Source organism: Sciurus carolinensis, chromosome 12 (assembly GCF_902686445.1).
Source record: "Sciurus carolinensis chromosome 12, mSciCar1.2, whole genome shotgun sequence".
NCBI classification, from domain to species: domain Eukaryota; kingdom Metazoa; phylum Chordata; class Mammalia; order Rodentia; family Sciuridae; genus Sciurus; species Sciurus carolinensis.
The window spans coordinates 6,998,299-7,019,324 of NC_062224.1; the positions used below are offsets into that span (position 1 = coordinate 6,998,299).

Consider the following 21,026-nt stretch of genomic DNA (forward strand, 5'->3'; position numbering starts at 1 on the left):
TTGGCAGAGGAGCTGCTGAAAAATGGTTGGTTCTAGGGACAAAAGTGCAAGGTCCAACATTCCCGATAGCCAGCTTCACTTCAGGGAATTTTCGTCTAAATTTAAGATGTACTGCTTCAGTTGGTTCACAGGAATTTATGGTTTTAACATCCAAGGTAGGTACATGGAGTGGCCCTTGTGACTGTTTTATGTAGACAAAGCAACACTTAAGAACCCGTGCTTTCCCATACATTGCAGGCTGAACACTGGAATGCTCGGAAAACACTTGGGACACGAAGCATTCTGGTTTTTCTTCCTTCAGATTTTGGAATATTTATAAACACATAATGAGATATTTTGAGGAGGAATCCACATCTAAATACCAAGTTAATTTACAGTTCATACACATCTTACAAACATAGCCCGAGGATAGTTTTATGCAATATTTTAAATGATTTTTGTGCTGAAAATAACACTTGCGTACAAAGAACCATTATAAAGCAAAGCCACCATCAACTCAGCCCTGGACGGTCCCCCAGTTGGTTCACATCACCGTTGTTCCTGACTCTGAATTTGTGTGTGTTACCAATAAGCCATCACTCTTAAGTTTATTCTCACACAAGTACTTAATAGTGGAAAATACAATTAACACAGTGACAAAAACAATGTGCTCAGGGTACTTAGGCAGCACCGCAGCGTCCCCTGAACACCTGTGCCAGCCGTCAGCAGCAGTGAACGGTGGCAGCCTCCACTCTCCAGCCTCGATGCTGGGTTTTCATGGAAATGTTCCTGTGCACTGTATTTCACCTGAGAAGAAACATCAGACACAGTAGGACCAGGAAGGAGGTCTTGAGGGGTGAGAGGCATTCTGCAGGCTTTTTACAAACATTTCCTCCAGAGCCACCGGCCTCGTCCACAGGCTTTGTCTAGGAGTCTGACTTTATAAACTGACACGATTGCTTTTTGTGTTATGAATGCATGCTCCTCTATGTTTCTGCAGTGTTAACAAAGTCGTCGTCTTTGGCGCTGTATCACAATTACCTTGATTCACAACCACTTAGGCTCTTGCATCAGGAAACAAATGAACAGCTGGAGCCTCGTTATTGCTGAGCAGTCTGATAGTCACTTCCGGTTCAGACTCTGGAGGGCTGCGTTTAGGATACGTAGGGATACCAGACACCAGATTTTTCCAATTGACATAGAATTCTTCAAAATCGCCACCTTGTTGACCATCACTGAACAGCCACAAGCCAGACTGGGCCAGGCACACACATGACTGCGTTCCCAGCCACGCTGCCCCAATGCACAGAACGGCGCCCGGCTCCCTTCCGGCTCCAGTCCTTCCGAAAACCTCCCACACTCACACCACTCTGCATTGCTACTAGCATGTTGCTCCTGAGAGTGATTTATTTTACTGTCTTCATTCCTCTGAGGACATGGTGGTGCCGCCTGGACTAATGAAGTCATATTTAGGAGAAGCACACGGCCAAACGTTTTTCCTGGATGAGGATTTCAGCTGGAGGATGAGCAGGGCGACTGTCGAGGAATGGCCAGACCCTGCAGCCGTCACCCGGCCCGGCTCCCCTGCAGCGTGCACAAGCTGCTGGCACCACACGTTCAGGAAACCAACCAGGAAAGACATCCTGATGATCCGTGCTCTTTTGTGTGCATCCTAGTGACCTGGGAACAAGTCACTTCTGCACAGCGGCAAGGATGCCAGCTCCTGCCTGCTGCAGCAAGCTCACACTGAGTGTGCCACGGCACATCCGGCAGTTCTGTCCCCGGCATCCTCCACCCTTGGGGTGGCTGCCATCAGCTGCAGTGTGTCTTTCAGGGACAATGCCCTGATGCTTTGTCAGCTCTAGCATTGGATTTTCACCTGCCGCAGCCGTGGCAACTCCATGGATTTGCCCACTGCTTCCTGAGCAGCAGAATCCTCACCAGGAACCTTGAAAAGCAAAACATTGTGCTTCTTGCAACACAGGGTCAGTGCTGCTGTGCTTCCCAGGCTGGCCTTGAACTCTGGACTCAGGTGTTCCTCCTGCCTAAGCCTCCTGGGCAGCTGGGGCCACAGGTGCACCAGCCACCAAGCCTAGCTTTGCCTTCTTGTCTTCATTTCTGCCCTCAGCCTGGTGAATACCTTCAACTTCCATTTTCAATTTATTGTGAAAGACCTTTGCTTTTCTCAGGATCAGCACAGCACTAAGAGGTCTGCCCGCACCGTGAGGTCAACGGCCCTGCTTTTGCCTCATGATTAAGATCTTCATTTCCTGCACTGTTTTCCAGTTTTGATTAACTATCCCTTTCCGCACAGGCTTGCCGGCTTCTTCGGCTCCTGCCTGGTGGCCACACCACCCTGCTCTCCTGAGGACGTCCTGCACTTCTGCAGAGCCTCCAGCAGCTTGCTCTCCTGGGCTCCGCATCAACACACAAGCCCTTTTCCCCCTACTCCCATTACCATGGGAGCGACCGTGGGTTTTTCTCTCCTTGAATGTATATTTTCTACACTATCTTTTTACCTCAGCAGAGAAGCACGCACAGGGAGCAAAGCACACGGGGCTTGGCCTCCTGTGGGGCCCCTGCCATTGTTGGGTCTGGCCTGCGCCTGTGCCATTTGCGAGTGTGCGTGGGTGCTGCGATCTGGGTGTGCACAGGAAGAAGATACACGGAAGCTCAGAGGTCTTCTTTCCCTTGGGTGCAGAGTAAGCTGCATGTGTGCGCCAGTGTTTTGACTGTCACCTGCCACGTGAGATCAGGTGTGGAATTTTCCACTTGTATCATGTCAGTGTTCCAAAGTTTTCAAATTTCAGAGCACCTTGAATTTTGTTTTTGCATTTGGGAAGTTCAACTTGTGTAAGGATATTTTCCCAAAATTGCCATCATGCAGCTAAACTCATGAAGTCAGTAAGGAAGAAATAAGCCTGGCTTAGCATTAAAATTGGTCTCTTTTGCATATTTTTTAGGGCTCTTCCTTATTTCATGTGAGAGTTAAATCACAAGGGACACGCTATCACTGTCTTCCCAGTGTGTCCATGAGAGACGCAGGGCCAAGCTGGGGGGTGTGGACACAGGAGCCACCAATCATGGACTATGTGAGACACAGATACAGCAGCCTTCCCAGCACACATTTCAAGTCACCAGTTATGTCACATCTCAGCGATGTGATCTAGACTCGTGTGAACATTGTCCCACTTTCCTTTTGATGTGCTGGAGTATCAAGAGTCAAGAGGGAGGAATATTGAGAAAGACAATATAGCAGGGAATGCATTTGATTTCCCTGAAAAGAATCTTGATAAAAATGTCCTGATCGAGCACCCAGGGAGGACTGTTTTATCAAAACTTGAAAATCAGAGTATACAGCAACGATGACAGGCTCAGGTTTGGAAAACTCAAAAAGCCTTCACATTATTCCCTCACCCTTCAATTGTGCGTTTCACCTTTCACTGAAGGAGGGACCTACCACCACATTGTTTTCCCTACCCATCCGTGGTGCACGAGGAACAGAATGCCTCTCCCAGCTTGTCCAGGAGGTGAGAGGGCACCTCAGGAGGCCTGTTAGGCGCAGCTCCCTTAGTCTCCTGCAGGGCTGGCCCACTCTGGAGTCTGCCCCGACGTCTCAGTGGTGCCACTGTGGGCAATCTGTCAACACATGTGGCTGTGCCCCAAGGAAACTTCTCTCAAAAACAGGCACAGGCAGTTTGTCAGTCTGACTTATGGAAGCAGACTCTGCCCTTTTGCCCAGTGAAATCAATAGGGCACGTTCTACTGCTGTCTAGAATGATCTTTTCATTCACTTGGTGGATTGGTGACACGGTCACCCCTCCCTGGGCCCCACACAAGCAGGTGCTTGCTGGCTTTCTTGTTCCATCCCCTCTGCCTGGCAAATAACAGGCATTTAAAAGAACATTCAACTAAAAAAAAAAAATACGTAGCAGAGCTGGACAAGTCAGAAAGCAGAGGACAGGTAGAGCAGCAGGGACCCCGAGACGCACAGCGGCCTGCTGGGGTGAGGAGCGCTGAGTGGGCCTGGAAAAAGAGGTGCTGGGAAGGGACAAGGCTCTAAAGACTCTGTGGTTTCCCATTTTAGCATTTATTACCCCTAAAACAGGAAAATTTTCCTTCATAAACAAATGCTACTGAAAACAGGATTGGCCTAATCAAATGTGCCCTTGTTGCCCTGTGTTGCGGATGGTTATGGGAAGACTGCAGGGGGCGCAGGGTAGGGCTCCCAGCAGCACCCCAGTCCTGTATCAGCTTCCCGGACCTCCCAGGAAATCACGAAGGGGCTCCAAGATGTCTTCCAGGGAAAGGATCCAGGACTCAGGTGGCCCTGCCCGGGGACGTGGTCCTTCGAGGAGTAAGTAGACTAGGCAGGCCTCTCAGAACGCAGCACAGAGGAACGTCTGAGGGGGGAGATGGTGGCCCTGAGGCAGAGGCAGTGAGGGGAGGTGCGAGAAGCCCCCAGGGAGAAACAGGAGGGTCCTCCAGGAGGGCCCAATTCTCTATTCTCACTCTGTAGTCACTGAACGAAATCCCGTGTCACTGAGAAAAATGTATAGGAGAAATCCTTAATGAAGATTTTCTCTCTTGGATTTTCTGTGGAGGCAACTAAATCCCAGAATACAGGCAGAGACTGATTTTTCAAAAATTTATCAGTTCGACAAGCAAGTAAGAAAGATATGTCTAAAACAGTTGGACCTGTTATTCCATAATCAGTTCGCATGGCTCGAAGTCGAGGATTCTACCTAATCTTCTATTTCCAGAGACTATGGGGTGATGTGCCTGTGGGTGGAGATGATCATCTGTTTCCTGGCAGGAAGATACACCTGCTATGGCATCCACTCTGTCTTGCTATATTTCTGTATCACTTTCACCTTATTTTCTCCTTCTCACAGGTATTTTGAACCTACAGACATGATGGTAACAACTGTTTCCTGTAGGTCCCTGTGGTGACGGGCACCAAGCACCCAGGAAGCATCAGTTGGCACCAGACAGCTACAGCCTGGTGTGTCGAGATGGCCAGCGGTCACTACAGCCATGAGTGTGAGCAACAGCCCAAGAGGAGACCCAGCGCTTGGCTGGAGCTGTCCCGCACAGCAGGGGCCAAAGACTTGTTCAGTACAACAGAGTGAAGAAACACAAGTCGTGAGGTTTACAAAATGTTTGCACTAAAACCAGCTCAGGATCAGGAATAAATATTGTGATTCTCCCAGTCACAAGTCTTTTTAGTTTTAACCCATTCTCCTTGAAGATAGTTCAACTTCAGGGAAAAAAAATTCAGTCAAGGTGATAATATTGTGTATTTCATTTTCTTCCTGGTTGACATTACTTAAAACACATGATCTAAATTAGAGCAAATTCTATTTCATGTTTTTGTGATTATGTGAAGTGTATCCTAATGTTATATAACTAGAAAGAGAAGCATGCAGATGCACATAATAGATTGGTAGTTACCAGGGACTAGGGTGGGAGGACTCAGCAGATGTTGGTCAATGTATATTAAGGTAGGAAGAAAATGCTCAGGAGATCCATTGTATGACACTATGACTAGTTACTAGCAATGAGTTTTATACTTGAAAATTGCTAAGGGAATAGATTATAAATGTTTCTACTACAAAAAAAAGTGTGATATGGTACATAAATTCATTAGCTGGATTTACCTGTTCCATAATGCATATATTCAATTTTCATTTGTCATTTGAAATAAAATACAAAAGAATATTTTTCTAACCGTTTTGAATTGTATTTACATATTTGTAAGAACTAGATTGAAATGAGTTTCAATTGGCAATATTTGAAATGCAACATTTGATTTTATATAAATTTTCCTTGAAAATTTTTTCATGATTTTTGCAAAGTTTTGTGAGTTTTTGATATCCATTTACTTCTCACAGACCACAATTCATCCAGTGTGAGATATTATGAAAACATAATTGAATCTATTATTTGGAAGAATCTTATTAAGAAGGTTGACAGCAGTTTAACACAACAAATACCACATACAATCAAAAATAAATAAAACACAAGGTAATGAAAACAAATGACATCCTTTAGAGACTGATAGATCTGGACTTTTCACTGACGATCTTTAATAACATCCAAAACCTGTGATAAAAGCTCACTTCCCTGAACCACCACCAGCTGCAACACTTTGTGAACTACAGGCAGCAAGGTCTCGGTTGTGTCTGCCCAACCTGCTCTGCTTCTGGGCTTTTCTACTGGTCATGAGGGAATGATTGGCAAGAACTCTGAGATACAAGAGTGAGCACCAGCCTGTGGTCAGTGTGAAGGAAACAGAGGAGGAGCAGATTCACACTCAGCAAACAGAAGCCATGCTGTTCAAAAGCAAGACCAGCTGAAGGACCGTCTGTGAAGGTCACCCGTTCACACTATCACCTCGGACAGATACAACTAGTAATTGCACTTAGAGCAGGTTCAACCCACGTTGCTTATTCCCGAAAGAAAATTATGCTTTGACGATATCGTAAAACTAGCATGCCCAGTTCGCTTACAGCTTTATGGACCCGAACTACACAAGCAGATTCTCTTTGATACACATCATTTTGTTGGTTGGTTTTATGCTCGAGTCCCACTAACCACAGGGAAAAGTCTCACAGGTCACACGAGATACACTTAGTAAATACCTGTGGCTTAATTTGCATATTATTGGCCCTAAATTTCTACTCTCATTCAAGAAATATTTTTAGAGGTTTTTAAGGAAAAGATTAAAGATTCTTTGCTTATCCCTTTTCCTCTGCCAATCAACTCAGGCATAATCCATGCCACTTTGCCTTACCAGCACTGAGAGTACAGTTTTAGGAAAAGCAAATCATTTGATCATAAATATGTCGCATCAGTGCCATTTAGCAGAACAGGGGGATCTTAAACACTTAGAGGTGGCAGAAAACTTAGATATTACCAATTTCAATTCACTCGTTTTATGGTGGAAGAAACTAAGGCCTTGGAGCTAGGGCTTCCTTTGGGGTCATGTGGCCAACTACCGTCCAGACTGGGTTCAAACTCTGACCCTTGGCCCTTGTCAAATGTGTTGAAGTTTAATCTTCTTGGACTCTCCACCAAAGTGTACAAATGAGTCTTTTTTTTGTTTGTTTTTTGCTTTTTTTAATTTTCTAGATGTTGATAGACCTTTATTTTATTCATTTTTTTTTTAATATGTGGTGCTGAGAATCGAATCCAGTGCCTCACTTGTGCTAGGCAAGCGCTCTGCCACTGAGCCACAACCCCAGCCCACAAATGAGACGTTTTAAAAATGATCTTGGAAGAACATAATTGCAATGGTAAATCTGCTTCACTGTACAACCATAAGCACGTTTTTGTACTCAAAGGTCAAATACAAATGTCAAGAGATCATTCACATAGTACTACAGAATGATCCCTCTAAAAACTGAAGATTGGATTCTGGTGATGGTACCTTTCATCATGTACTTAAATAACGCGAAAGACTGAACTTCTGATTCAACCAAAATTAAAATCGGTTTTCAATTTTTCAGAGATACGAGGACACTCTTCCTGTGAACACCTCTGGAAAGTCCAATCTTTGAATAACACAGAACTCGCATTTTGTGTATTGAGTTTTCTTTGTCATCCATTCTTATAATACAGTACACATTTGTGCTACAGGACATAGAACCTAATTAGAGATCAAACTCAAACACTGAAAGTCATATTACAAGTTTCAAATGTCTACATGATGCAAGCCTTTCTTACATTGGAGCTGACAACTGAGTACTCAGGGGATGACTGACAGCCAACTCCAGTTAATGATGATGATCAAACAGCCTTTTCAATACCTATTTTTGAGACTATTTACTACGTTGAACACTTCTCACCTTCTCATTCTGGAAGAATATATTTTACGTCCCCTTAACCCCTTCCCTCCCAAGCACTGAGGTTGTGAAGCAGCTGACTGACTCATGACCAAGGACACTGTGAAGAACATGAACTGGGCAAAAGTGCCCCAAGAAGCTGGATGCCCAGCTGCGGGATGTCTGGTCATCACAGACCCAAGAGCTCCTGGGTGTACTAGCACACTGCTGGAAAGCTCGGCAAACCAGTGTTCTTTGAAGTGCAGCATCCCAGAGGGCAGAAAGGGAAGAGGACACAGAAAATGTCAGGCGAAGGCCTACGCTTGGCTGCAAGCACCTCACTTCAACCAACATACATGCTATTCCATCCCCAAGTTAAACCCGAGACTCACACGAGTCAATGAAAACCTGAGTCACCTGCAAGGACGTGAGAGTACCGTTCCCATACTCGTAAAGCGTCCTGCTTACTCAGGAGGTACAACGAAACTGTAGAGAGAAATGTTCTTCTACCTCATCAATCTTAGAGGACTCGAGAACCCACGTCAGCATGCAAGAGGGAGATGAACCCATCCTGAAGAGGGAAGGTCTGGTTTTATTCTCGCACTGAGCACTAACTCCAGATTCCCAGGTCTCTGTGGGCTGCGTCATTAGGACGGCTCTCTACTCTGCCCACTGTAATTGAGGTGACCCAGTACCTCCGGATGGCCACCGTGAGGGCCTCTGGTGAGCTGGCACATGGACAGATGACCTCCTGACGAAGGCCTTTACTCTGGAAGACATTGAGAAACGCATCACAAGAAGAAATAGACCCTGGAGGGGAAAAAGGGACAAGGGTCAGACAGCTGCAGTGCGGGGACCGGTTTTAAAATATCCCAGAATATACAACAGTGTCGAAGTGATTTAGCCACAAATGGAGTTGGATCATGGAGAGACAGTACGAGTTATTCTTTATGTTACAGTGAAAAATGATATTCTCAAAATCAGAAATCCGAATTTTTTTTAAAAGCAACTTCTACACTTAAGATATTTTTGCTAACTGATATGCTTACTTTATTAACTTTTCTGAAACTTGTTCCTCCATTGTAAGTACATAAATTTTGAGAAATGCATGAATCTAAAATAAATGAAGAAAACTTTCCTCTGTATTAACTTGGATAAGACCTAAGTATAATTAATAGTAACGTATCAGCTGGATTTGCTTTGCTTTATGCAGATGTACTGTTCTGAGCATTACAGATTAAAATCAACTACTTATTCAATGAGCTCACTTTTACCAAATTATTTTGGAGATGAAAGGCTCATTTGCAAAACTAAGTTACCCATTTATAAACCCACCTTGGTATGTCGGGCTTTAAGGAAGTATAGGCTGCTTTAATTTATAAATACTTAAAGACGCACAGCTCAATTCACTTCATTCAACTGGTTTCTGGCTTTATATACTGTTCTCACCAAAGGAGCTAGAGCTAGTTTCTTGTTTTCGTTTCTTGATTAAAGTATTTCTCTAAGTGTATTAATATTATGCTATGACAGTGCTAATTTATTTCACCTGGGAATTTTTTTTTTTGTTATAGGATTTGATAATGAAGTTTCATTAAAAATGACAAATTTACTGATCAATGTAACTAATGTAGACCATAAAATAAGCAGTATTTCTTAAGCACTCATTACATGCTCTGGAACTATACTTAGCTATTACTTCATTTAATTCTCAAACTTTATGATTTGGGTATGATTTTACAACTGAACTCAAAAAGGCAGTTTCGCTATAGAAGCAGGATGTGCCTCTGAACCTCAGAACACCTCGTCTTTAGCAATTCTACTGGACTGCCTTCAACTGCATTGCATAATACTGGCCAATTGTTTCAAGACGATTTCTTAAACATGATAAAGACTGGAAAAAGAAAGCAACATGCAAAGGAGGACACCCGGGAAACAAGGGTCTCGACCACGTGCCCATCTTTCAAAGTCACAACGGACACTTCACTTACAGGGGTTTGCGCCGTCAGCCACTATGAGCATGCGAAGAGAGGAGAGGTTGACATCTCTTTGATCTCTGTGGGCCACCAGTGCCCAGTGCATGTCCCTTGACTTCACACACGCCACTTTTGCTACAAAGAAAAGCAAAGGTTATCACGTGTCACCATTGGGCCATCTGATATTCTAAAAGAGGCAATGGAGAGGCACGGGGACGGTGAATCGACTCAGTCCCCAAGGCCCCCACGAGCCACAGGGGAGACCAACCTTTGTACTGGCAGACCTTCTGGATCCAGGAGAGGGGGTTTACCTTCATCAGCGAATACGGGATGCTGATGACGTGCATCATGTTCATGACGCTCTGAAATCAAGAACAGACACACACAAGAGGTAAGAGAGGAGTTACCAGAGGCAAAGGCGGCACATCTACTAACCCAAGGCAAAAGGAACGGACACAGGAGCTTCACGGAGGCACTTGAGGTGACAAGCACAAGAACAGCTCTCATCGGGCATGGCGACGGCTGACTTGCACAAGGCTGGACACCATCGGGCGTGTGCCCTGGTATCGTCCATGAGAAGTGACTTCCCAGAGGTTAGCTCAGTCTCCCTGCTTCTCCTCTCCCTAAACTCTTCCTGAAGGAGTCAAGAGGATTGAAGGGCAAATCCTTTAAGAAAACATTTTGCTAAAATAGCATGAAAACACATTTCTCAAAATGACACATCAGTGGCTGATGAGTCACACACACTCGTGCACTGTTGGTGGGGATGTGTGTTAGTATCCACCGCTGTAGAAAACGGTGCAAGTCCTCCAAGAGGTCAAGACAGAACTAGCACATCGTGTGCCATGACTGGGAACATATCCAAAGGAAATGAAGCCAGCGCGTTGCAGAGATGCCTGCCCTTGTGTGTGCACGGGGGCGCTACTTCTAACAGCCAAGACATGGAGCCAACTCAGGTGTCCACCAGCGGACAAAGATGAAGAAGATGTGGTTCATGTCTGCAAGGGAAAATCATTCACACCTAAGACTGAAATCCTGTCATTTCTGGCAATATGGATGGAAGTGGAATTCTAACATGGATGGAACTGTGTTAAGTGACTTAAGTCAGGCACAGGAAGACAAATTCTGCATGTTCTCAATCATGTGTGGAAGGCAATTTAGTGTCTCAAAGAAGCAGAGCACAGAACAGCAGTTACCAGAGGTTGGGAAAGACCTAGGAGAACGAGGGAGAGGGAGGTGAGTCCTGGGTACAGGGCGCAGCTCCCTGGGAGGAGGAATTTCTCATGTTCTATAGGACAGTAGGATAACCACAGTGACAATTAATTGGATACTTGAAAATATGAGCAGAGAGGATTTTTAAATGTTTCCCATAGAAAGAAATGATATACGTCTGAGTGACAGATATGCCAATTACCCTGATGTGATCTTTACACATGGAATTACACGTACTGAAGGGCCACTGTGCTGCATCAAGCACACGTGTCAATTAGAAATAAATACATTAAACACTCCATTTCACCGAATAATCATTTGTACTAAACTTTTGTATTCTTGAGGCTTGGTTTTTTCTAGGGTATTGTAGTATTTTATTTCACAAGATTTAATTTGCTGATTAAGTGTTATGCACAGAGGAAACCTAAGGCACAGAGGAAAGCTTGTCTCAATCACACTTGGTCTTCTTTCCAGCCTTGCTAACGTACCCAGAAATGGGTACCCAGGAGTCATTTCTTCAAAACGGACAGCTGAAACCAACTTTAAAACAAGTGGTCAGTTCCTCCATGCTGTGATTAGCACCACACGCCTCTCGGGCATCTGTGGCACATGCAGCCTCACACTGCTGCCAAGTCACAGGGACTGCACACACAAGGCCAAGTCCTTTCTGGCTGGCTGGCCTTGTAGGCCATGGTGGGTGGGGGCAGAGGAGAGGGCTCAGACCACTCTAGAGAGTCACTGCTTCAAAGGTGGGAACTCCGAATGCAAATCCAGTGTACATCCTCACTGTGGCTCCAACCAGCCCACATCCAGGTCACTGACTGTCCAGGCTGCGACAGAGCAGACACGCACTGCTATTTGTTCAGAAAACTGCCTGGCTGTAGAGGAGGCTCTCCAACCACTAATACTGCAGGCCGGAATCCAGAAGGGCAATAGTAAGCAGGGAAACACTCTCGAGAAAGGAGCCATTTGAGCAGAGGTGGCAATGCTATTGCAGAAAGCTGGGAAACAGGACCATCCAGGGTAACTAAAACCAGAAATGTGGTACATCCCGTGACGGGCTAACCAATCCCCACAGCAGCAGCCTCTGTCCTTGAAGATGTAAAGACTGAGCATGTGGAAGGACCAGGAGTTTGCTAAGTATTGGGCCACATAATCCTCACACCGACCACATCAACAGGGATGTGGTTCTCATTTGACTCAGTCAGCAGACATTTGCTGCACACAGGCACATGACCCCTGCCCAAGTCAGCTAGAGAAGGGAGGCTGAGCCCCAGCCACCTTCTGATGCCGAAGCCCATGCTCTTCCCTCTACGCCAACCAGCACCCAGAGTGGCAGCATTTGCAAGCGCATTTCTGCACCTCAGCACTGAGGCTAGACAGATGTTAGAAGTGAACTATTTCACAGCAGAGGCCAGGGGGCTGGTCTGGAGCGGCAAAGAGCTGGCAAAGAGCTGTTTTTTCCTATCAATTCTGGTTTATAAAGACTTAAACTCCTGTTCTGGAATTCTCATTACTCATGCAAAAATGATGGGACATTCCGCATAAGAAACTCTCAAGGGGGAAAAAAAAAAAAGTGAAAGTTACCAGATATGACACGGGGAGATTCTAAGCAGGGATACACCACGTGTCTTAAGTGCCAAGAACACTTCAAATAAAGCTGCTGCTCCTATCAGAGGTGCCCTCCCTCACCAACGGCACTAACGACGCGATGAACTTCTCCGCAACTCATGCTGCGATTTCCTCTCCAAGGGGAGGTTGAGAAAGTCACCCCCCGCCCGTAGAATAATGGAACAGCAGATCCCTGAACATCCATGAACACCAACCAGAGGAAGAACACACACAGAGAACAGGCTAGGCTGATAAAGTGCACGGGAAAGCAACCCAAACATGAATAGGACATCGAAGACATGACTGTGGAACCTCAAGAGCCCAAGGTGGGGGAAGGCAGTTGGTGAACTCCCGGTGGGCCCTGAAAGGCTGCCCTGGGGCGGTAGCCTCAATGTGGGACCAGGACCCGAGCACGCAGTTGCTGAGACTGGCTGGACTTCTCATGCTGTCCTGAGCTATCTTAGGGAACAAAGTCAGACTCCTAACCATGATGATTTTCTTCTTCGTAGTGGGGAAGAAGGGCTTGGTCCATGTGCAGAGCAGTCCGAGTTCTGGCGTGGGGCACCCTGACGTGACAGACAGTGAGGTGGGGGAGGGTGCAATTTCCACTTACTGTCAGGATCCCGTGCCACAGGCCCACGTCCTTCTTGAAATCCAGCACGTTCACGATGGTTTCGGCTGTGCAAGAAGAAGTCACAGGAGTTATGACACAGCTACACTGAGAAACGGCTACAAAAACCCAATATCAACTCAGGGTGAAATCGAGGGTCCTGCAAGAATCTCAACGTGGAACATCTTTGAAGCAACTCCGCGGCTCTCATTCAGACCTCAGACAGTGCCGGCCAGGCCGGAGGGGTGTTTCCAGGGCAACCTTCTGACGGTGAGCAGCAGCAGCGACCCACGGCATCACTGGAAAACCCCACCTGTGTATCCCTCCCTGTTCTCTTTTTGAAAGGATTCTTTCCATTTCCCTCAAGTGTGCCTCCCTGGGAAGAGAGGCCTGCCCTGTGGTCTCCTGCTCGGCATTTGGAAGAGAGCATCCGTTTCCGGCAATGGACAGGACTACCTTGCTCTACCAGACATCTTCACGGGTGGGGGTGGGATGGAAAAGGAGGTGAGATTAGCAAAGACAGGGATGGAGGAGGATTCAAGGATCATTGGTGGGGGGTGCTAAAAAAAAAAGGAGAAGCAGGAAAAACAGTGCTAAGAATATATAGGGGAGAACAATGACCACCATGGAATTCAGCTGCAAAGCTAGAGCAAGCCAGGCATGACTTGGGTTGTTGTTTTTTTTTTTTGGGGGGGTGGTGCATGGGGGGAGTAAATCACACTCATCAGCCCAGGTGAACAAGGCTGCCTGCACAGGGCCCTGGGCCACCTCTCACTGCCCTGGGTGCTCAACGTGTCTTTCTCTATTACTCCTCCCTGCCACGCTCACCAAGGCTGAGTGTCACCCCCCGTGCCCCTTTCAGAGGCTGAAGTAAGGAGGGAGACCAGGTAGAGAGGCTTCCAAGATAAACATGCTCAAAGGAACGTCCTAGATTCCTTTTCATAAGAGGACTTCTGCAGAGAAATATATATTATATATGATATTACATATAAATATTCCATAGTTTTGTATACCATGGAAATATTACATATATCCCGGGCTCCCCAACCCAAGGGCGACAGCCCGGGACCCTGAAGACACCAGGGCCAGGGCACAGCTCATGAGGTGGTGAAGACGAGGGCAGTGGCAACCACAGGCCAGCTGGCTCCAAGCCACAAGGGCTGCCCACCAAACCAGTGGGACCGCCCTGTGAGACAAATGAACTGTTTTTAAAAAAGGGTGATTGTCAGAAGGACGGGGAGAGAAAGCCCACAGCAGAAAAAAGAGAAGCACTTCAGTCTGAAGTAAGAGACAGATTCTAGAGACAGGTGCCCCAAGAGCCTTCAGGGCCCAGGAGGAGATGTCAGGGTGTGGGCATTTGTGGAAGCCACACCCTGTACGGGAACCTGGGGCAAGCCAGAGGGCTTGGAGGGACCCCTTGAGCCCTTCCTTCCGGGTCCAATTTGCAGCTGCTACCGAGGCTCCTCCCACTCACTGCATCTCTTGGCCTCCCATGACGATCCCATTCAGAGGAAAGAAAACCCCACACAAACCAACCACTTCCCACTGTCCAAGTGCATGACCAAGGAGCTCAGAAAACCACCTTCAGAGATTCTCACACTAAAGCATGGGCACTTAAACAAAACCAAACAAAATCCCACTACTAAGCACACACAAGCAGCCAGAAATGAAATCCATGGTGTTAACCATTAGGGCCTGGAGCATGTACCCCCAAATCCACATGGGAAAGCCCGTCCAAGTGACTATATTTGGAGCTAGAGTCTGTTTAAGCAATACGTGAGGTCACGGGGAGAGCTCTGATTGACAGTCTCATAGGAAGAGCGTGAGAATCCCTCTCCCAAGATGCACACAGAGAAAAGGTCACGTGGAGAGACAGGGAGAAGGTGCCAGCCACAAACCTGGAGAGATCTCGCCAGGAACCAACCCTGCCAGCACCCTGACCTTGGACTTTCAGAGGCGGAACCCTGTCTACCCTGAAGTGGGACATCTGCAGCCCTTTGTTACAGCAGCAGAGCTAAGACACTGACGATCCACTGAGTCAACATTCAGTCGGGCTGAGCACAGCCCAGGAGGAGGACTAACAGGCGGGCTCCCAAGGGCATTCCCGGACAACAGGGCCTCGCACAGAAGAGCCAGGGTCCCGGGGGCCTCGGTTGTGTCCACACCTTCCGTGTAGCCACACGCCTGTGTGAGCGCCTGGCAGTGTGTCAGCAGTGCGATCCTCGTCACCGTCACGCCCAGCACACTTCCATCCTTACACGTCTTGTACTGAAACGAGACAGGAAATGCATGGGAAGGTGGTGCCAGGGGGCAAGTCCAGGTCGGCCACATCAGCTCCCCAGGTGCCTGAGACATGTGGAGTGTCTCACCTGGTGCTGGTGCAGCAACTGGAGGTGAACCTCTGCTCCCAGAGCGCACACCCAGCCCCGCCCGGGACGTGGCCACTTACCTCAATATAAGCGGTGTCGTTATTTGCATCTTTAATGTGTGGGAACCAATCCCGGGGAGGTTTGGAGAGGTGTTTCGACTCTGTGACAAACCACAGCAGCTTTGGCCAACCTGGCAAATAAAGGACAGATTCCTTTTAAGCAAGGAGTCCCCAGGAAACAGGTCTGGAGAGTTTCTCTCCATTCACGTGGCGTACTTTCAAACACCACTTCAGGCTAGACGGACTCGCTGGCATTTTGGTATGTCATCAAATCTCAGACGTCCACAAAAGAAAACCCAGGTCACTGCCAGCTAAAGCACAGCGCCCACAGGCTGATGCGCCGCTGTGCTCAGACATGGACACGTGCCCAAGAGGGGCTGGGATCCCATGGGGCGTCCTTCCCCAAGGGAAGAGCCTGTCTTGCAACATGGACTCGGGGGAAAAGGAGCTCTCGAAGGCTCTTGAGCGTACCTTTAAACTGGGGGATCTCTCCTGTTGGGCTTTTTGGCAGTCCTTTATGACAGGCATCGCTAGTCAAGGCTACAGTGACTCCACAGCTTCCAAGCAAGAAGCCTATCTGCTGGCTGCCTGCGTCCTGAGAGGGCGACAGAGAAGAGGTGAGAATGCAAAATGTGGCTCCACTCCTGGTAAAAGCACTGCCTGGCCCTCCATTTAGGGGAAGTGAACTGTCCTCCTTAAGTTGCTTCTTTCTTCCTGAACAACTAACTAGTAACTGGGTCAAATCCCAGCCCGGACATTTGCAAAGCAAGCTAGCTTGAGCAAGTTAGCTTGCTTGGACTCTTTTTTCTCAACTGTAAAATGGGGATAACAAGCAAATTAATAGGTTTGCTTCTGGGGGCAAATCAGAGTACATGCAATGTGCTCAGCACACGGGTGGACTTTGCTGGGTTTCTGAGAGATTGCCATCATAGTCCCCTCCAATTTTATGACTGATTGGCAACACTTAATCACTGAGGAGAAGAAAAAGGGCCAAGAGAACCCCGTTTACTATACTAATGCCAAGCGCCTAATGTTTGAGCACTCGAAGCCAGGAGATGTAGATGATACATCTGGAGGGGGGTACACTAGTCAGAGTCACCCTCAGTGGAGGAATGAGGAGCTGGGTCACCTTTCCCACCCTGAGAAATAGCCAACTAAAATAGCACGGTGGCAGGACTTCAACTCTGGAGACAAAAAAAGCCTAGGAAGCTGCGGCGTTGGCAGCCCCGTCTCTGGAACGTCACGTCTGAGCACACGCTGCAGATGGGGCCTCCCCAGCTCCAGCAGCCACAGGAACTGCCACCCTGTGTGAGTTTTATTGCCCATTACTTCCAGCTGCCCCACGGAAAGACAAATGTGCAGCCGAGTCACTTCGATTCAATTTTCTCACTCCCACCAGTCATACTGGCTCTGTTGCTTTGCAATTGTTAGATTCAGAAAATAAAGCATAAGCTCCAAAGTAGCCAGCATTTCCTAGCAATAAAAATGTCATGGTGTAGTGAATGAGTCATGGCTGCAGCCCCCAGAGGGCTCCCCGGGAGCCCCCGGCAGGAGCTGGAGCACAGCCTGGTAGCCATGGGTGGAGTGGAGGGTCCAGCTCTGACAAAGCCAGTGTTTTCACCCGGGTAAAGTAAGCAGCATTAACATTTCAAAGCTCTAGTTTTTCCAGAGCTTAATCAATACCGTTCTCAGTGTAGATTCAAATCTGCAGTGAGCACATGTCTCTTTCCATGGACTCTTTAAGGAGCAATGGCCAACAAACTGATGTGTGCACCCAACACAATCCTGCAAGGGGAGGGAGGTCTGGGTCTCATCTTGGGGACATTCTTGTGGCACTCTTGCCTTTGGCAATGCTTTTTCAAGGGGAGTCATAATCAGGCGTGGTGATGAATTGCAGTGGTTGGGTCAGTCATTACAGCTACAGGCAGTGACCGCTCAGACACTGACAAGCGGCTAGAACACGCTTGGCCTGGAGCCTTCTGGCCAGGAGTCCTGACTCCCTGGCACTTTGTCCTCTTAATATCCACACACGATTTAATCCCCTAAGTGATTAGCCACATATGAAAAGACTCCTAAAACTGAGTAAGGGATTCTGCGGCAGCCAGCGTGAAGTCTGAGCCTCACACCTGCTCTTCCTCCACCCCCTCCACGAGGACCCTCCCAGGGCCTGGAGACAGCTCTTCCGAAGACCTCAGCACCCAGCTCCCGGAAGCCCTCTCAGGCAGCACCTAGCAGGCCTGCATTTGCACGCACACGCACATGCACACACACATACACATTCTGGAGTCAGCCCCTCAACAAACACCACGGCATGTGTCAAGGGACCCTGAGCACACTGGCATCAGAGCAAGGGCCTGGCTGTCTCAGCACACAACCTGAGGACAGGTCACCGGGCTCCACTCCAGCCAGCAGCCAGAGCTTCCCACAATGCACCATCCTGTCTCTGGGAGGGTGGTTCCTGCCTTCCTCTGGCAGACCTGAGGCTACCCAGGGAAACAGCAAGACGTCTCAGGAATGATGTGAATGAAATGAGTCCTCCTGGGGCGTTGATGTCACTTCCCACCTGCTTTGTCCTGATGCACCTGTTTTCTGCAGGCGGTGTCTTTCTCAGATACAGGCAGATGCAGTGCCACACTTGGAGGGCAGGGGGGCATGCTCGCACCACCACCACCTCCCCAGTGCTGCCAGCAGGGGCAGCTGATCAGCCCGCTATCCCAAAATCTCCTTGATGACTCATTTTCTCTACTTAAGAAAAGCTGCACCAGGCCTGAGTTCAAAACTCTCGTTTTCAGTGTTTCACCAAAATATAAAGGGTTGACTGATGCCACTTTCTAGAAAGTTCTTCCTTGCACATAGTCGGCAGTGATTCCTCAGGTAATCACATTGGGCTGTTTGGGATCTCTCACTGGGTCCAAGTCCACCTCACCCCGACCCAAGCCGCATTCAGAAAGCACCAATCATCCACAGACGTGTTCTCTGCCCAACGCCGCTCATGAAGTCACCTCACAAACTCATTTTGGGTTTGTAGCACTCAAACTAGTAGTGCTCATCCAGTCTCACCCCCTGCCCACTTAAATTGCCAACTTAACAGCGTTAGCTCTCAGGAGATGGTGTAAGATAATAAGATCAATGGAGAAACGAACCTCAAATGCATTATTTTGCAGGTTCAACACAAAACATTGAAATTTAAGATGATTATGGTAATATAATCAAGGTGGAGCAAATAAACTGGTAGAAAAAAATTTTCCTTAACATTACTATGATACACTTATCAATTAATTTTTGGGTGGGAGAGATGTTGGGGGGTTGAACCCAAGGGCAATGTACCACTTAGCTACATCCCAGACTTTGAGACAGAGTCTCATTAAATTGCCTAGGCTGGCCTTGAACTTGCAATCCTCCTGTTTCAGCCTCCTGAGACACTGGGATTACAGGTGTGTGCTTGATGACTAATGTGTTTTTGCCAATCATTTAAAAACTTACGATGGAAATTTAGAGCAGGAGAAAGAAATTCCAAGTGCTCAGCATCAACAATTATCAAAGTTTGGCTAATCTGGCCTCATTGCTTATCTTGCTTATCCCCAGTAAACACCTACATGCACCCATACACATATGCATGCACAAATCACACACACAAGCAGACACATGCACAGATAAGCACAGTCATTCATTTACATTTGCACCCACCTCTGTGCCTATAAAAATGAACACACGTGCACACACAGGCCCAATATACACTTGCTCGCTCATGTACAGCAACACCTGCACACATACACACAGCCCGGAGCACGTGAAGGTAAACCCGTTCCACAGTACCGCTCACCGCAGTACTTGGGGAGGGGCGTCTCCCGGAGCAGCCCTCCTTACATTCGGAGGCAGCCTCTCCTCCTGTCCCCACAGTGCCTCACCCCCACTCCCCTGCCCCCAACTCGTGGCTCCCCATATCCCAGCTCTCTACCCATTTCCTCTATCAAAGTGCCATCTTGACCACTCACGTGAAGCTGCAAACACACACAAGACGCATCTCTTTTCAGCAGGGCCACTTGACCAAGACACTTACGAACTTCACTACTGCCAACAGATCAACGAGGCACAGGGCAGATACCCTCTGCAGACAGAACAGCTCAGTAGGAGTGACCGACTCCCTGTGGCTGGTCAGGCCCGGGCAGTCCCCACCACTCTGGCCCAGAAGACCTGTCCTGTTGTCCTTAGTAGGTGCACCGTTCAATCTCTCATCCTATGTTACTCTGGTCCTAAGACCAAGGTCACAGAGTGGGGCCTGTCACTCTGCATCCCAGGAAAGGAATGAGGTACAGGACAGGTGGCACCTCCCTGGCTTCCCATCCAGTGAGACATCCCAGCCCCTGCTGGACCCCATCCCCCATTGCCCTCTGACCAGAGTGCCTTCTGAGATGTCCCATGAACCCAGGCCAACCCTGCCCCATGCACGGTAAGACCAACGACCTCTCCTTGGGTGCAAGGGCTGTCCCAGTTAAGGTCTCCTTAACTGGCACCTAAGGACAGGCAGGTCTCCCTGTGACAGAGTGAAGCCCTCCCCTTCTCTCATTTATCGCTGCTTCACGTCTGCACACCTTCATGTCCGCACCACCTTAGAAAGGTGTCTAATTTCTGTCAAACTGGACTCAAAAGATACTTCAGCATTTCCTAGTGCTTTAAAAATGTGCTAGAGGAGAGGTTTCATGGCCCATGTGACGGCCACCTTGGATCTTGTGTGACATTGCCTCAGAGCTTTCAAATTCTGCCTTGATTCCAGGTAACAATACGACACTCCTGCCCACCGGAGAGCAGCATGCACATGCTCCAGGAAGGTGGGCTAGCCAGTCCTCGGGGGACTGTCCCGTGAGAGCCCACCCTGGTCTCGAAGACACCCAGCCACACAGCTCCACAGGCAAATCTGAATCACTACCGGCGAAGGTTAAGGGTTGGGCATCTGGTAACAGCCTGAGACCCAGGCCTCACATTAGCCCGCGAGTTCCTCCACATTATCACTTTCTACTGTTTAGAGAATGCAGAGACTCTTGAGCCTTGACCACAAACCCTGAGCAGGCTCCTTGATTTCTAGAGCCCCTGCCCACTGCAGTACACACCAACGGAATGGCTGCATCTCCTATTCCATGTATAAGGTGGGACTGGAAGAACCGCAAGGAGCTCATGGAGCTCAGCGAATCCCCCAAGTCTGGCTCTCGTGCCCACGTGCTATGAACATCACAGGACAGGGGAGACAAGGAAGCACTTCTGGGGTGTCCAGTGCACACCTGGGGTCCAGTAAGTCCACGCAGGAAGGAGGCTCTCCCTCAGGCAGCAATGGCACCCTCGACACCCCCTGCTGGAGGGGAGTGCTGAGGTCAGGGTACCGGGTCCCTGTC

General features: G+C 48.1%; 1 protein-coding gene across 7 annotated transcripts in view; it reads right to left on the reverse strand.

Moving 5' to 3' along the window:
* Positions 1–21,026, reverse strand: part of Dip2c (disco interacting protein 2 homolog C) — a 375,118-nt gene that overhangs the window by 85,740 nt on the left and 268,352 nt on the right. For all 7 annotated transcript variants that reach the window (XM_047520293.1, XM_047520292.1, XM_047520290.1 and 4 more), the window contains 7 exons: positions 16,111–16,234; positions 15,661–15,770; positions 15,377–15,479; positions 13,215–13,279; positions 10,047–10,140; positions 9,794–9,913; positions 8,501–8,615 (listed from right to left, as the gene is read on the reverse strand). In XM_047520293.1, the coding sequence (XP_047376249.1) occupies positions 8,501–8,615; positions 9,794–9,913; positions 10,047–10,140; positions 13,215–13,279; positions 15,377–15,479; positions 15,661–15,770; positions 16,111–16,234 (731 nt within the window). The remainder of the gene's footprint in view (positions 1–8,500; positions 8,616–9,793; positions 9,914–10,046; positions 10,141–13,214; positions 13,280–15,376; positions 15,480–15,660; positions 15,771–16,110; positions 16,235–21,026) is intronic.